The sequence below is a fragment of the Neomonachus schauinslandi genome, chromosome 2 (genome assembly GCF_002201575.2).
Source record: "Neomonachus schauinslandi chromosome 2, ASM220157v2, whole genome shotgun sequence".
In the NCBI taxonomy this organism is placed as follows: Eukaryota; Metazoa; Chordata; class Mammalia; order Carnivora; family Phocidae; genus Neomonachus; species Neomonachus schauinslandi.
This window is the reverse complement of record NC_058404.1, coordinates 202,037,034-202,054,224: the sequence shown is the minus strand read 5'-3', so window position 1 is coordinate 202,054,224 and position 17,191 is coordinate 202,037,034. Positions and strand designations below refer to the sequence as shown.

General features: G+C 48.1%; 1 protein-coding gene across 1 annotated transcript in view; it reads left to right on the top strand.

Annotated features, from left to right (window-relative positions):
- Nucleotides 1-17,191, top strand: part of FAM193A (family with sequence similarity 193 member A) — a 104,842-nt gene that overhangs the window by 71,099 nt on the left and 16,552 nt on the right. Inside the window, 7 exon segments of the mRNA XM_021677715.2 lie at nucleotides 14-212; nucleotides 1,203-1,475; nucleotides 3,031-3,313; nucleotides 3,739-3,922; nucleotides 4,826-5,056; nucleotides 7,472-8,173; nucleotides 8,175-8,304. Of these exon segments, the coding sequence (XP_021533390.2) occupies nucleotides 14-212; nucleotides 1,203-1,475; nucleotides 3,031-3,313; nucleotides 3,739-3,922; nucleotides 4,826-5,056; nucleotides 7,472-8,173; nucleotides 8,175-8,304 (2,002 nt within the window).

Genomic DNA, 17,191 nt, shown 5'->3' with positions numbered 1-17,191 from the left:
TTTTTTTTTGTAGGCTTTACCGCCAGCACCTGTTCAGAATCACACAAATAAGCATCAGGTATTCAATGCATCTCTTCAAGACCATATTTATCCAAGCTGTTTTGGGAATACTCCAGAGTGGAATAGTTCTAAGTTTATAAGTCTTTGGGGATCAGAAGTGATGAATGATAAGAACTGGAATCCTGGCACTTTCTTGCCAGATACAATTTCTGGTAAGGAACTTGTTAAAACTTTCTTAAAGGTTTAAAATGACCTGAGCTGGGCGGATTGCTGTCTCTGTTACCGCGGTCCCCCAGTAGAAGCCCTAGGCTAGTCGGGTCCCCCGCCTCCGCCACTCCCGGGAGGCCCCTCGGCCTCATCCTGCTGTCCCAGCCGCCCACGTCCACCGCCAGCCAAGTCCCACTGCCCGGACGGAGCAAAGCAAGGTGCTGGCACCCTCAGGCTGCTCCCGGCACAGCGGGCTGTCCGGGGCCCTGCGCACAGTGGATCTCCCCAGGCCCCTGCGCTGCTGAGCCTCTTGTCTCCAGGCCTCGGTGTTCGGCCCGTGGTGCTCGGACAACAGCGGCAGCCCCTCAGCCCAGTGTGCAGGGCCCTGCAGCCGTGCCACCGTCCACCTCAGTGCTGGGACTTCTGTGCCTTTTCTGGTGCTGGACTGACCTTACATGGGGTCTGTCCCCACTCACAAGCTCCTTCCTCCCAGCTCTCGGCTGCCCAGGTACAGCTGTCATTTCAGGCGCAGGGAAAGGTGCACCTGAAGAGGGGCTGGTTGCACCCTTCTCTCTGTCTTCACATGGTTAGAGCCCATGGTGGCCCCACACCTACACCCTGCATGTGCTCAGAAAAGCAGGCTACACTTGACATCTGTGCTTGGAGTGGGTTACTAGCTGTGTGACCTTGGGCAAGTTGCTTAGCCTCTCTGAGCCTCAGTTTCTCTATCTTTAGGATGGGACTAATAGTACCAAGCTCTGAAAGTAGCTTTAAGACAATAAGTAAAATCACTTTGGGAAAGCACCTAGCACGGGATTGGCACATAGTAGGTGCTCAATACATTTTTTTCCTGGAGAAAAACTGGTTGACTAGCATCCTCCCAGTGAAGTCCCAGCTTCGGTAGCAGCCCCAGTGTTAGGAGTTCAGTCAGCTGACGTCCCTTAGGTTTGAGCGACATATTTCTAGAGCCTTACTTCTCCCATTCTTCTCTGAAGGGAGTGACATACTAGGACCAACACTCTCAGAAACGAGACCCGAAGCCCTTCCACCTCCGTCTAGCGGTGACACGCCTGCAGTTTCCGAGAGCAAGGAGAAAAAAAACGCCGCAAAAAAGAAATGCTTGTATAATTTCCAAGATGCTTTCATGGAAGCGAACAAAGTCGTGATGGCCACGTCGTCAGCCACCTCCTCCGTGTCCTGCACGGCCACCACGGTGCAGTCCAGCAACAGCCAGTTCAAAGTGTCGTCCAAGAGGCCTCCTTCCATAGGTAAGGCCCGCCAGCTGACGGGAACCCTCGGGGCTGCTCAGCGTGTCTGCCGCTTCCTCCTCAGCATCTCTGCGATCACCTTGTCCTTGGCATGGCTGGAGGCCTGGTGTGGTAATCAGCGCTGGAGAATGCTCGCACACAGATAGCACGTCCTCTGGGAGTCGGGCCCGAGTTTCACTGCCCCACGAACTTCCTCTGGGGCTTTGCCACGCCGGCTTGCCTTATTTCTCGGTACCTGTTGCTTTGTGAGAGGAAGAGGTCACTGCTCTCGGAGCACATGGGGGAATCCTTAGTCCTCTGAATGCAGGGCCCTGGTGGAGAGTGAGCCGATGGGGCTGCTGGCCCGCCTGGGGTGCAGCCCCTGCTGCCACTAGCGTCTGTGGTGTGCAGGGGGTGTGGCTCCCCACGCTGGCATGAGCACGGGGAGCGGGGGTCTGGAAGCAGAGGTCAAAGGCACACAGGAGCTGGCTGTAAGGGCGCTCTCTAGCCAAAGTCAGGACAGTTGGAGCATCGGAAAGAGTAACAGGAGGGACGATAGCACACACAGTCAGGAATCCCCTTGGGTGGGGGTGCCTGGGTGGCTCAGATGGTTAAGCGTCTGCCTTCGGCTCAGGTCGTGATCTCAGGGTCCTGGGATCGAGCCCCACATTGGGCTCCCTGCTCAGCGGGGAGCCTGTTTCTCTCTCTGCCTCTGCCTCTCTCTCTCTCTCTGACTCTCATGAATGAATAAATAAAACATTTAAGAAAAAAAAAAAGAAGAATTCCCTGGGTGTTCGGAAAGGAGATGGGGGGTAGGGAAGCTGCTCTGTGATAGACATGCCAGACAGGGCAGGCCACTGTGCAGCCAGCAGGGTGACCGTCAGTCCAGGTGAGCATCCCCAGGGGTCGTTGAGAACAGTGGATATCCGTTTGGGGAACGAGTAGCACCCGCAGGTGACTGGCAGATCACGCCCTGCACACTGATCAGATGTGGCTTCACCGTCATGGGACAGACTCATGTGAGGGGCCTCTCAGGCAATCACGCGGGAAGGATCCAACATACCCTTTGCAGGAGTCATGTCCAAAACGTCTTTACTAACTCTGACAACGCCGTAAGCCCAGACTGGTGGGCAGCTGTCCTCAGCTGAGGCGATGTCAATGTTGCTGAAGGAAAAAGGGTTAGAAGAGGCCAGGTTGGGGAAAAGCTCCAGAGGCCGTGCGGGGGAGATGGGAGACGGGATGGGGTTGCACGTGGGACAAGAGTGTTACGTGGACGGCACACGTCCCGGATGTGGTTACACAGTGAAGTGTCGTGACCCCAGGGGCTCGTGCTGAGGTGTTTAGGGTGAGTGCAGCCTCCAGATGTTAGGCCAGAAAAGTGTGTGTGTGAGAAATAAACGTGACAAAATGTTAAATAGCAGTGAATCCAGGTGAGGGGTATATATGGGGGTTCTTTGTACTGTTCCTTCAAAGTTTGTGTCGCTTTGAACATCTTCACGTGAAGAGGTAGAGGAAGCTCTAGTGAAAAACTAATTCAGCTCCACCGTCAGTGACCCTTCTGCGTCTCCGCATGCAGGTGAGGTGTTCCACGGCGTCAACAAGGAGGACCACAGACACGCGGTGCCGGCCGCCCCGAGGAACAGCCCCACGGCCTTGGCGCCGCTTCCCGCCCTCGCCCCTGCCGCGCTCGCCCCGGCCTCCTCGCCCCACCTCGCAAGTCTTGCAGCCCCATCCTTCCCCAACACTGCTGCCCCGTCCCCCGGGTTTGTGGAGCCACGCAAGAGCTTCTGTCCTGCTCCGGGAGCCCCCCCGCCCCCCACAACTGACGGCTCCATCAGCGCTCCCCCCAGCGTCTGCAGGTGAGCCCGGGTCCCGCTGGTGCCGGAGTCGGGGAGCCACGTGCAGCCCAGCAAGCCAGGGAAGGGCAGAGGCCGCGGGTCGAGGGGAGGACGCTGGTCGCGCCTCTCGTCCTCGGGCCGGGGCCACCCTGGGGGGGTGCACAGACCACCACCTCGCCACTGGCAGCGTGGGGGGGACGGGGGCTGGGCATTCTCTAAATTGTATTTGTTATATGTTGAGTAAAGAACCATACAAGCATTCAACAGTTTGTTTTTAAAAGACAGTGTTTGTTACCTTTGAATTTGCCCGTTTGAAGCCATGACGCGGTGGGAGGGACGGTGGAGAGACTCTCCCTCCATGCCCGCGCGCCTGCCCACAGCGCCTTCCCCGCGGGCCTCCCAGGGTCGGGTGGCTGCGCGTAACCGGCCCGTGTGTGGTTCTGCAGTGACCCCGACTGTGAGGGCCACCGCTGCGAGAACGGCGTGTATGACCCACAGCAGGACGACGGGGACGAGAGCGCCGACGAGGACAGCTGTTCTGAGCACAGCTCCAGCACGTCTACCTCCACCAACCAGAAGGAGGGCAAGTACTGTGACTGCTGCTACTGCGAGTTCTTCGGGCACGGCGGGGTAAGTGCCCGGGGGCAGGGGGGGGCCCTCCAGGCCGTGGCACAGGCAGCGCCCGCCGTGCACCATACGGGGTGTCGAGCTTCATCCGCGGTGTGCTAAAAATCAAGGTGTGGTCTTGTACTTACCCTAAAGAAATAATGGAAAATATCTGCCCGGAGATCTCCCTACAAGGATTTCGTGACTGCAGGTTTGCATTTGTTTGTGAGCTGGGGGGCCTCCTGAACAGCCAGCCATGGGAATCGCTGGGTCCAGGCCGTGCACGGCCATGCGGTGGGGTGCTCGCTGCGCGGTGTGCACCATGGGACTCCTAACGGTCGGTCCGTAGGAGCAGACGGCGGCCATGGTGCCCGGGGCGGGCGAGGGGGTTGGGGAATGGGGCTGGTCGTTGCTCTTTCTCTACTTTTGTTCTGTCTGCATTTGCTAGACGTGTGCACACCCGTGTCCAGTGTCAGGAAGAAATGTTGGCAGTGGGGTTGAGGGCAGTTTTCTTTTTCCCTTTTGGCACTGAACAAGAAACCCACAAAGGGATGGAAAGATTGTACAAACGCATTTATTGACACGAAAAGATCATCACACTATAATATATACAGAGTAGACGTGTGTGTGATTTATTTTTTGGTTTAAAAACGTCCATCTGTGTACATAGTTGTACATGTTTTACCATAGTTTTCGTGAACATGTAAAGGTTGAGGGCTCGGTGCCAGAACTAATCTTCGGGTCACTCTGGGACAGGCTTTCCTTGTTGCTGCCACTTGTTTGTTTTCCTTATTTTTCACCATGAAAGTGTGTTACCAGAGTAATAAGAAAACTTTCATCTTTAGAGATAGGTTCTGAAATTTGCAATATTCAGCATCATTAAAACTTGAAGCTTCATTCAGCCATGCTCTCCTTTAACTGCCTTAGCCTCCAGCTGCGCCGACAAGTAGAAATTACGCAGAGATGAGGGAGAAGCTTCGTTTGCGGCTGACCAAGAGGAAAGAAGAGCAGCCTAAAAAGGCGGACCAGCTCTCGGACAGAGAGAGTGTCGTTGACCATCGAAGGGTGGAAGACTTGCTACAGTTCATAAACAGCTCAGAGACCAAGCCCGTGAGCAGCACTCGAGCCGCCAAGCGAGCCAGACACAAGCAGAGGAAGGTAAACCGTGTGCTGGTGCAGTGCTGGGCCGCGGCGGGCCTCGGGGCCACGTGCCCGCGCTGCGGCCACGGGGGCCCCTGACCGTCTCCGTCTCTGCGGCCTGAGCCAGAGCTGGTCAGAAGCCCCAGGTTGTGTTTTCAGGACTCAGCTTTCCCTTTTGGGTCATGGGTTCATTGATGGATCTAAAACAAGCCTTTGGGTCCCTGTACCCCATGTGGGTGGGCCACAGCAGACCTCTGTCTGGAAGAAGAGCTTCTGTCCCGGGGAGGTTGAGGACGGGGCCCCTGGCAGTGAGGGAATAGAAGGGGGTCACTGTGGGTAAAGAAGTTCCTTCGACACGAGGCTGGGACAGGGCCTTTGCCTCAGCGACATCCTTAGGACAGACTATGTCTGTCCCCCGCTCCTTGTCCCCCGACTGGCAAAGGAGAGTCAGGCAGAGCCATCCCAGAAGAGGGCAGGCACGCGCACTGGTGTGAAGGGTCAAAGTAAGATGGACAGCCATTGTGGGCTGCACGGAAGTAAGCATCTCCCAAGACTAGGCAGCGTGGCCCAGCGGCGGATGTAGCATGCAGAGGCTGTCCGCCAGCAGGTGAGACACGGCGCTCTTCAAGTTACGGCTCCAGGTGAGGGGACGGAGAGTGTCTGCTCCACGGAGGGCCTCAGCGCCCGGGGCTGCGCTGTGCTGCGGCCGTCCTGCTTTTAGCTTCCTAAAGAGCCAGGCCACGGCGGGCAGATCCGGGCTGTGCACAGAGGGGAACCTGCAGGGGTGACAGGGGCTCTGACGGCAGGACAGGGAAGAGGCGAGAGCCCTGCGAGGCCCAGCAGAGACAGAGCGGGAGGACACTCCCAGAGCGGGCAGGGGACGGTGCCTCCACCTTTAGCTGCTTGCGACGTGGAGACAGTTGTGATTGGATCGCCCGCCAGGAGCCCTGCATGTACCTCATGGTCCTAATCGTGGGCTTTGAGGAGACAGGGGTCTGCCCAGCCCCACTAGAGTGGGGCAGTGAGAACTGTTCTCCATTCGGGTGTTAGGTCAGGGCCCACTCACCCCATGCGCTCGGTAACCTGCACCCCGTCTTCGTAGAGCATCTGGTTGATGGGCTGGTTGTTGAAAGGAAGGCACCACATACCTGCTTGTGGGTTCCCTGTAGCTTCTGTTCTGGGGCGGGTTTGCTCCCGGCCTGTGCTGTGGGAGACACTCTGCTCACTAGACACTGGACACAGGGGCCACGCCAGGAGTCTGCCTCCAAGGCTTCGCTTCGAACACACGGAACAAGGATTTTGAATAAGTTTTACTTGAATTGTTAAGTTAAATTTTTAAAACATCTGCCATTAAATTTTTAACATAATTTTATATTTAAGTTCTTCAAAATGACACTTGTTTTTTTAAAATATTGTTTACTGAATGTTATGAAAAATAATTAAAACCTGGAAGGACTTCTGTTTTTTTAATTGTATTTTGTTTTATTTTTGGAAGGACTTCTAAATGCAAAATGTACTTGCCAAAGTCTTTTACTGGAGGAGCTCAGGGATGCAAAGAGTCAGGCAACTCTTTATAGCCTTCACTTGTTTTCTGAGCAAAAAGAATAGTTTCCGTGGAGGCTCCTGGACTAGGCATCACCAGTGAAGTCCAGTCTTCACTTGGACTGAAATTAACTTCGTGCCAAGCTGGAGGGCAGAAGTAGCCAGTACCTGTTTGCTGTGTGATGTGGAACGTATCAGAATATGCCACTTGCTCTGTCACGCTGGTGAAAGTATGTTGGGAGTTTGGTTTGTCTGCTAGGCTGGGAAAAAGGCATTGCAGGGTTTGAGTACACACTTTTGAAGTGTCTTGTCGATGTGTGCGTGAAGGCCCCAGCCTCGCCTGGAGAGGTGGCATGCCAGCAACTGGCTGGTCGTGTCATCCAGCCGCCACACACGGGAGGCTAGCACAGCAGCTGCTCTGACCTTGCTTTATTTTATTTATTTTTTTAAGCAGGATCCAGTCCAGGTCCCATGTCATATCTCCTAGTGCGGGGCTTGAGCCTCACGACTGTGAGATTGAGACCTGAGCCGAGATCAAGAGTCGGATGCTGAACTGGCTGAGCCACCCCAGCGCCCCTGACCTTGTTTTAAAGAAGTACTTAGTCGCTAGGACAAAGGCTATAAGGAAGATTCTGTTAAGCACTGCCCCTCCCCCCCGCCACAACCAATAAAGTAATAAGTATATACCTTAGTAGAAAGATTAAATCTAATAGTCGTCTCAGAGAGTAAAATAATTTGGGTCAGGTGTGTTTTAAGCTGTTTGGCTTATTATAACCTGTTTCAGGGTTTATGTTCTTATTATATGATTTGTTTTTATTTACTTATTTTTTTAATGTCTTAATGTAGAACACTTACTGTTGTCTTACGTTGCTTCTTTTTTTCGCATCACAGCTGGAGGAGAAAGCTCGCCTGGAAGCAGAGGCCAGGGCCCGGGAGCACCTGCACCTCCGTGAGGAGCAGAGACGACAGGAGGAGGAGGAGGAGTTTCAGCGGCTTCAAGAGCTTCAGAAGCTGAGGGCCGTGAAAAAGAAGAAGAAGGAGAGGCCAAGTAAAGACTGTCCCAAGTTGGACATGCTTGCTAGAAACTTCCAGGCAGCAGCAGAGTCTGTACCTAACTCTGAAAACATGCACAATGGCTCACTAGAGCAAATGGAAGAACCAGAAACCTCATCTCACTCTCCTTCCAGACATGGGGACCACACGGAACCCAGGCCAGGGCCGGGGGCTGACGGGGATGCTGCCGGCCCCATGGACGCCAGAGACTCCAAGCTCCTCCTCCCCAAGGAGGTCAGTGGGAAGCGGCAGGAGCCGCTGTCTTTTCTCCTTGACATAATGCATCACCACAAGGAGGGGAATGGCAAGCAGAAGCTCAAACAGACCAGCAAGGGCAGCAGCGAGCTGGTGAGGAAGCCGGCCGAGCCCCCCAAAGCCTCAGAGGGCCAGCCCAGACCCCGGCCCCAGACTGAGTCGAAGGCGAAAGTGCTTGACTTCACTTCCCTGGTGGAGCACAAAAGGGAGGACAGAAAAGTGAACAGTAACAACAATAACAAAAAGCAGCTAAACCACGTCAAGGAAGAAAGGTTGAATCCGGCCCCCCCCAGAGCCTGCCTCCCCCAGCGAGCACCCTCAGGACAGCAAGCTGGTGCTGGCGGACTCTCCGCAGCCTAAGGGCAAGAGCAAGAAAAATAGGAAGAAGAAAGGAGACCGAGTCAGCAGTTCAATCGGTAAATAGAGAGCAGCGGGGAGTGTGGCCGGTGCCCCGTCACCCCGGGTGCCACCTGGCCTCTCCTGGCTTTGGGCTGCTTGGAGCTTTACCGCAGCAGGGGGACGCACATAGCCATTGTCGCTCCGTGTTGTCGTTTGGAATAATGACTGTACAAAGAATTCCTCTGCAGCTCGCTCCGATTCCCCAGACTCAGTGTGTGCCGTATCTGCTCTCTCTTTCTCTTTCTCCCTCTTTTATTGTTTTTCTGAGCCAAAGGAGAGTAATTTCAGACATGAAGCCCCTTTGCCCTTAAATATTTCACCGTATATTTCCTCAAAACAAGGATACTCATAGAAAACCACAAATACAGTTATCAGAATTAAGAAATTAATACTGATACAGTAGCACGATCTTAATTATAGACCTTACTGCTGTTTCTCCAGTCATCCCTTTAATTTCCTTTATAGAAAGAAAAAAAAAGTTACTGTTTTTCCTGACACAGGATCCAGTCCAGGTCCCATGTCATATCTCCTTAATTTCCTTTAATGAGTCAGTTCCTCAGTTTCTCATGACCTTGACATTTTTAAAGAGTCAGTCCATTTATTTTTCTTAGAATAATTTATTATTTGGAATAATTTCAGTTTGGTTTTGTGTGCCATTTCTTGATGATCAGATTCAGAGTATGTGTTTTGGGAATTGGTGCCGTGGAAGTGGTGGGTCCTTGCTGGTGCCCTCTGTGTGGAGCACAGAGTCTGGTGACGGGGACTCAGCCTCCCCTTCGCTCTCGGAAGTGGGAGTGTCTGGTGGGGATGTGGGTCTCCTGCTGCTGGTAACATCCACTGGCAAGTCTTGCCTGAAATGGTTGTTCCTAAGTTGTTTGCCACGTTGTGATTTTTCTAACATTATTATTCGTTGTCCAGTTCTTATTTGGTGCTTTCTGGGAGGTGCTTTCCTTCCCCCCACCCCATGTAGGGCTTTCATTCGTTCAGTTATTTAGATCAGGGTGGGTTCGTAGAGCCTTACTTTGTACTATAGACCATGGTCCTTTACTAACACTACTTATTTTGGTCCTCTGGCTGTCCCAGATACAGTCCGTGCCCCCTCAGGTGGTCCCTCGACCCCATTACTCTTGGGGCACTTGCTTACTTTCCTGCACAGTGAGATGTTCTGGGCTTATCTTGTACTTTCCCTGTCTCAGCCCTGAAGCTGCCGTTTTCCAGGGAGCCCTGGTTCTTTTTAGAGGAGTTTAGAAACCCAGATCCGGGTGCTGCTGCTGTGTGGTTGCTGCTAGACCCTTCCCGCTGACACAGCCGGGAGTGGGGGGCAGGGGGGGGGGCGGCGCATACGCAGCCCCCACGAGCATCTCGTGTAGTTTCTGTTCACACCGATGGCTTCGGTGGCGCTCCCCCTCGCCTCTCCACCTGCACAGCGCTGTGCGCAGTGTTTGACTACAACGGAATGCACGAAAAGTAGGTTCAGAATTGCTCACCCCCGCCCCCCACCCCACCCCGCAGTGAAAAGTCTCCAGGCTGAGGGCACCCGGGCTGGGGCTGGAGCGCAGCGGCGGGGAGGTGCCGGGAGGGGCGCCCGCACAGTCTGGTGCGGCTGCCGCTCTAGGCGCCTTTGTTTCTGTTCGGTTCCCTCCGGGTTGGTTTCCCCACCCCCAAGCCTGGTTCTCCCTTTCCCACCTCACTTCCGCCCACTCCCTGTAGGTATCTACTCGGTTTCCTTCTTTTCTTTTTCACACAGAAGGTAACTTCTAGAGATCTTTTTTTTTTTTAAGATTTTCTTTATGTATTTGAGAGAGCGAGAAAGAGAGAGAGCATATGAGAGGGAGGAGGGTCAGAGGGAGAAGCAGACCCCCCGCCGAGCAGGGAGCCCGATGCGGGACTCGATCCCGGGACTCCAGGATCATGACCTGAGCCGAAGGCAGTCGCTTAACCAACTGAGCCACCCAGGCGCCCCATGATTTTATTTATTTAAGAGAGAGAGAGCATGAGAAGGGGGAGGGTCAGAGGGAGAAGCAGACTCCCTGCCGAGCAGGGAGCCCGATGCGGGACTCGATCCTGGGACTCCAGGATCATGACCTGAGCCGAAGGCAGTCGCCCAACCGACTGAGCCACCCAGGCACCCTCTAGAGATCCTTTGCTTTTTGCTTGCCCCTCCTGCCAACTGAGCATGTTCGGGAAAGCACCGAGCGTGATGGGTTCACAGAGCTCCTCCTTGCTGTGCTGCAGCCCTGTGAGTCCGGCTGGGGCTTGTGGTTGTCCGCGGGGCTGCCCTGGGAGCTGTTTCTTGCCAGGGACTCCCAAGAAGGTGGAGTGCCGAGTCAGAAGGCGGGCGTGGACAGTCTCATCAGGCTGGTAACTTGAGCCAAGACAGGAGGTGATGTCAGTCCCCAGGGTAGCTTTCATGTGCATTTTCTCTAATTACAGTGAGGTCATATTTTTAAGTACTGTTTGTCTCTTTTTTGTGAATTTTCTATTCACATTTTTTTCTTGTTTTTAAATTAGGTTTTTGGTCTTTTTCCTTGCATTTTTAAGAGTCTTTCTTATACTAGGAATATTAATTGGCCTTCTACCTGCATCACAGGCTGCAGATACATACTCCTTTGGACTGTGTCTATGATGCTTTCCAGCCATGCAGAAGTTTTCTTTTTCAGTTTTAGATAGTCATTTCATTGATCTTTTAGTGCCTCTGGATTTTAAAGTGGTCGGAAAGCGTTACTCTGACGCTAAGGTGGAAGAGGAGTGTGCCTGGGCCTTCCAGGATTTGTATGGTTCCACCTTTCTCATTTAGCCCCTGATACATTTGGAGATTTTTTGTGGGTATCGTGTGAGCCATGGGTCCGGTATTATCTCTTCTTAAGGGGTTAGCCCACTGGCCCAGCACCAGTTACTAAAAACTCATCTTGCCCCGTTATTCAGGGTGCCTCCTTTGTGCTAAACTAAATTTCCCTGTGTCCTTGATCTACTCAGGAATTTCTGTTCTTTTCCTCCTTGCTTCTTCCTGAGCCCTTGCTGCACTGAGTTAGTTATTTCGGGTGCCCCATGTGTTTCAGCGAGGCCTCGCCTCCCAGCTGTTTTCCATTGTCGTCCCAGCTGTTCCTGCATGTCTGTGCTTCTGTACGAACTTGAGTGCCCGCGTGCTAGAGCCATAGCTCTAGTGTCTCTGTTGGGGTTGTATTACATTTACAAATTAATTTAGGTTGAATTGGTATCTTTATGTTGATTGTCCTTTCCAGAAATAGGAGTGCTTCTCCATTTATTCAAGTTTACTTTTGTGACTTTTAGGAATGTTTTAAATTTTCTCTCATAAAAAAGAGAGAAATGGAAATTGGTCTATTTGGTATTTCTGTTTCTAATGAGGTTAATTTTAGTAAACTGTATTTCCATGGTAAATTATTCTTTTAGCTAGATTTTCCAACTTACTTACATAGATGTCTTGAAACTACATAATTTTTAAAAATGTATTTTTCAATGGCTATTTTCTTTTTTTTAACGTTTTTTTAATTTAAGTTCTGTCAATTAACGTATAATGTATTATTGGTTTCAGAGGTACAGGCCTATGATTCATCAGTCTTATATAATACCCAGTGCTCATTGCATCACATGGCTTTCCTCTCTTCCCCTATGATCCTCTGTTTGTTTCTTATATTCCACATGTCAGTGAGATCATATGATAATTGTTTTTCTCTGATTGACTTATTTCGCTTAGCATAATATCCTCTAATTCCATCCACATCATTCAAATGGCAAGATTTATCATGTCATCATAATATCCTCTAATTCCATCCACACCATTCAAATGGCAAGATTTCTTTTTTTGATGGCTGTGTAATATTGTATATATATACACCACATCTTCTTTATCCATTCATTTGTCAATGGACATCTGTTGTGGACATTACTGCTATACACATTGGGGTGCAGGTGCCCCTTCAGATCACTATATTTTTATCTTTGGGGTAAATACCCAGTAGTGCAATTGCTGGGTTGTAGGGCTGCTCTATTTTTAACCTTTTGAGGAACCTCCATACTGTTTTCCAGAGTGGCTGCACCAGCTTGCATTCCCACCAACAGTGTAGGAGGGTTCCCCTTTCTCCACATCCTCACCAACACGTGTCGTTTCCTGACTTGTTAACTTTAGCCATTCTGACCGGTGTGAGGTGGTATCTCATTGTGGTTTTGATTTGTATTCCCCTGATGCCGAGCGACGTTGAGTACTTTTTCATGTGTCTGTTGGCTGGATGTCTTCTTTGGAGAAATGTCTGTTCATGTCTTCTGCCCATTTCTTTTGTGCCGGTACCATACTGTCTTGATGGATTATTTGTTCTTTGGGCATTGAATTTGATAAGTTCTTCATAGATTTTGGATACTAGCCCTTTATCTGATATGTTATTTGCAAATATCTTCTCCCATTCTGTTGTTTGTCTTTGGTTTTGTTGACTGTTTCCTTTGCTGTGCAAAAGCTGTTTATCTTAATGAAGTCCCAGTAGTTTGTTTTTGCCTTTGTTTCCCTTGCCTTTGGCGATGTGTCTAGGAAGAAGTTGCTGCGGCTGAGGTCGAAGAGGTTGCTGCCTGTGTTCTCTATGATTTTGATGGACTCCTGTCTCACATTTAGGTCTTTCAGCCATTTGGAGTCTATTTTTGTGTGTGGTGTAAGGAAATGGTCCAGTTTCATTCTTCTGCATGTGGCTGTCCAATTTTCCCAACACCATGTGTGGAAGAGACTGTCTTTTTTCCATTGGACATTCTTTCCTGCTTTGTCGAAGATTAGTTGACCATAGAGTTGAGTGTCCATTTCTGGGCTCTCTATTCTGTTCCATTGATCTATGTGTCTGTTTTTGTGCCAGGACCATACTGTCTTGATGATGACAGCTTTGTAATAGAGCTGGAAGTCCGGAATTGTGATGCCACCAGCTTTGGCTTTCTTTTTCAACATTCCTCTGGCTATTTGGGGTCTTTTCTGGTTCCATACAAATTTTAGGATTATTTGCTCCAGTTCTGTGAAAAAAGTGGATGGTATTTTGATAAGGATTGCCTTGAATGTGTAGTTTGCTCTAGGTAGCATAGATATTTTACAGTATTCTTCCAATCCATGAGCATGGAACGTTTTTCCATTTCTTTGTGTCTTCCTCAATTTCTTTCATGAGTGTTCTATAGTTTTCTGAGTACAGCTCCTTTGCCTCTTTGGTTTAGCTTTATTCCTAGGTATCTTATGGTTTTGGGTGCAATTGTAAATGGGATCGACTCCTTAATTTCACTTTCTTCTGCCTCATTGTTAGTGTATGGGATGCAGCTGATTTCTGTGCATTGACTTTATATCCTCCCACTTTGCTGAATTCCTGTATGAGTTTCTAGCAGTTTTGGGGGGGGGAGACTTTTCGGTTTTCCACACAGAGTATATCATCTGCAAAGTGTGAGAGTTTGACTTCTTTGCCAATTCAGATGCCTTTTATTTCTTTTTGTTATCTGATTGCTGAGGCTAGGACTTCTAGTAGTATGTTGAACAATAATGGTGAGAGTGGACATCCCTGCTGTGTTCCTGACCTTAGGGGAAAAGCTCTCAGTTTTTCCCCACTGAGAATGATACTCAGTGTGGGCTTTTCATATATGGCATTTATGATATTGAGGTATGTTCCCTCTATCCCACACCATGAAGAGTTTTAATCAAGAAAGGATCCTGTCCTTAGTCAAATGCTTTTCCTGTATCTCTTGAGAGGATCATATGGTTCTTGTCCTTTTATATATGTAGTATATCACATTGATTGGTGTGCGGATGTTGAGCCAACCTTGCAGCCCAGGAATAAATACCACTTGGTCGTGGTGAATAATCCTTTTAATGTACTGTTGGATCCTATTGGCTAGATTTTGGGGAGAATTTTTGCATCCATGTTCATCAGGGATATTGGTCTATAATTCTCCTTTTTGGTGGGGTCTTTGTCCCGTTTTCAGATCAAGGTAATGCTGGCCTCATAGAAAGAGTTTGGAAGTTTTCCTTCCATTTCTGTTTTTTGGAACAGTTTCAGAAGAATAGGTATTAATTCTTCTTTAAATGTTTGGTAGAATTCCCCTGGGAAGCCATCTGACCCTGGGCTCTTGTTTGTTGGGAGATTTTTGATGACTGCTTCAATTTCCTTGCTGGTTACAGATCTGTTCAGGTTTTCTCCTTCTTCCTGTTTCAGTTTTGGTAGCTTATTCATCTCTAGGAATGCATCCATTTCTTTCAGATTGCCTAATTTGTTGGCATATAGTTGCCCATAATATGCCCTTATAATTGTTTATATTTCTTCAGTGTTGGTTGTGATCTCTCCTCATGAATCATGAATGAAAATTCATGATTTTATCTATTTGGGTCCTTTCTCTTTTCTTTTTGATAAGTCTGGCCAGGGGTTTATTGATCTTATTATACTCTTTCAGAGAACCAGCTCCTAGTTTTGTTGATCTGTTCTGCTATTCTTTTGGTTTCTATTTCATTGATTTCTGCTCTAATCTTTATTATTCTCTTCTCCTGCCTGGTTTAGGCTTTATTTGCTGTTCTTTCTCCAGCTCTTTTAGGTGTAAGGTTAGGTTGTGTGTATTTGAGACCTTTCTTGTTTCTTGAGAAAGGCTTGTATTGCTATATACTTCCTTCTTAGGACCTCCTTTGCTGCATCCCAAAGATTTTGAACAGTTGTGTTTTCATTTTCATTTGTTGCCATGAATTTTTTAAATCTTTAATTTCCTGGTTGACCCATCCATTCTTTAGTAGGATGCTCTTTAGCCTCCATGTATTTGAGTTCTTTCCAAATTTCCTCTTGTGATTGAATTCCAATTACAAAGCATTGTGGTCCGAAAATATGCAGGAAACAATCCCAGTATTTGGTACCAGTTGAGACCTGATTTGTGACCCAGGATGTGATCCATTCTGGATAATGTTCCTTGTGCACTTGAGAAGAATGTGTATTCTGTTGCTTTGGGATGGAATGTTCTGAATATATCTGTGATGTCTGTCTGGTCCAGTGTGTCATTTAAAGCCTTTATTTCCTTGTTGATCTTTTGCTTAGATGATCTGTCCATTGCAGTGAGAGGGGTGTTAAAAGTCCCCTACTATTATTGTATTATTGTTGATGTGTTTCTTTGATTTTGTTATGAATTGGCTATATAATTGGCTGCTCCCATGTTAGGGGCATAAATATTTACAATTGTTAGATCTTCCTGTTGGATAGACCCTTTAATTATTATATAGTGTCCTTCCTCATCTCTGATTATAGTCTTTGGTTTAAAATTTGATTTGTCTGATATAAGGATTGCCACCCCAGCTTTCTTTTGATGTCCATTCGCATGATAAATGGCTTTCCACCCCCTCACTTTAAATCTAGAGGTGTCTTTCAGTCTAAAATGAGTTTCTTGTAGACAACGTATTGATGGGTCTTGTTTTTGTTTTTTTTTTAATCCAATCTGATACCCTGTGTCTTTTGATTTGGACATTTAGCCCATTTACGTGCAGAGTAATTATTGAAAGATACAAATTTAGTACCATTGTATTACCTGTAAAGTGACTGATAATTTATATTGTCTCTGTTCCTTTCTGGTCTGTGTTACTTTGGGTCTCTCTCTTTGCTTAGAGGACCCCTTTTAATATTTCTTGTAGGGCTGGTTTGGTGATCACAAATTCTTTTAATTTCTGTTTGTCCTGGAAGCTTTTTATCATTCTTTCTATTTTGAATGACATCCTAGCTGGATCACTATTATAGGTCAGGGTGTTGGCCTACTTTTAATGATATTGAGAGGGGAGTTCTCTGTGCCTCCTGGATTTTGATGCCTGTTTCCTTCCCCACATTAGGGAAGTTCTCCACTATAATTTGCTCCAATATGCCTTCTGCCCACCCCCCTTTCCTCTTCTTCTGGGATCCCAGTTATTCTAATATTGTTTTGCTTTATGGTGTCACTTATCTCTCGAATTCTCCCCCTCGTGATCCAGTAGTTGTTTGTCTCTCTTTTTCACAGCTTCTTTATTCTCCATCGTTTGATCTTCTATATCACTAATTCTCTCTTCTGCCTAATTTATTCTAGCAGTTAGAGCCTCCATTTTTTATTGCATCTCATTAATAGCCTTTTTGATTTTGACTTGGTTAGATTTTAGTTCTTTTATTTCTCCAGGAAGGGATTCTCTAATGTCTTCTATGCTTTTTTCAAGCTCAGCTAGCATCTTTATAATCGTTATTCTGTACTCTAGTTCCAACGTCTTATGTTCGTACTGATTAAGTCCCTGGCAGTCAGTACTGCCTCTCGTTCTCTTTTTTTGAGGTAAGTGTTTCCATCTTATTCTGTCCAGAGAAGAATAGATGAACAAGAGAACAAAGTACTAAAATGGCAACAGTGACCCCAGAGAACTATACACTAAACAAGTCAGACCCGAAACTGAAACACGAAAAGAAAAAAAGAGAATATAATCAGACAGGTGAGCAGAATAGAGCAATACACTGGATTCTGTATGTATTTTGGTCTGTTTTTTAGAAAACTAGATCCCAAAATTGTGAAGAGAGAAAAACTTATGTATGTATAACAGTAAAGTCAAATACAATGAAAGGATAGAATGTAACTGTAAAAATGGAAATTAAAAGACAGGAAAAACAAAAGAGAAGAAAAACAAACAAAAAAGGGATATAAACGGGTTAACAGAACAGAGCAGTATACTGTCTCCTGAGTGTATTTTGGTCAATTAGAAAAAACTACGTCTCAAAATGGTAAAGAAAGAAAAACTTTTTATACAAAAATAAAGTTAAATATATTGAAAGGATAGAATGTAACTGTAAAGATGAATATTTTAAAAGACTTTAACAACAACAACAAAAAAACCCACCCCCCAAAAAAACAACAACAAAGAGAATACGATCAGACAGGTGAATAAAGCAGAACCAT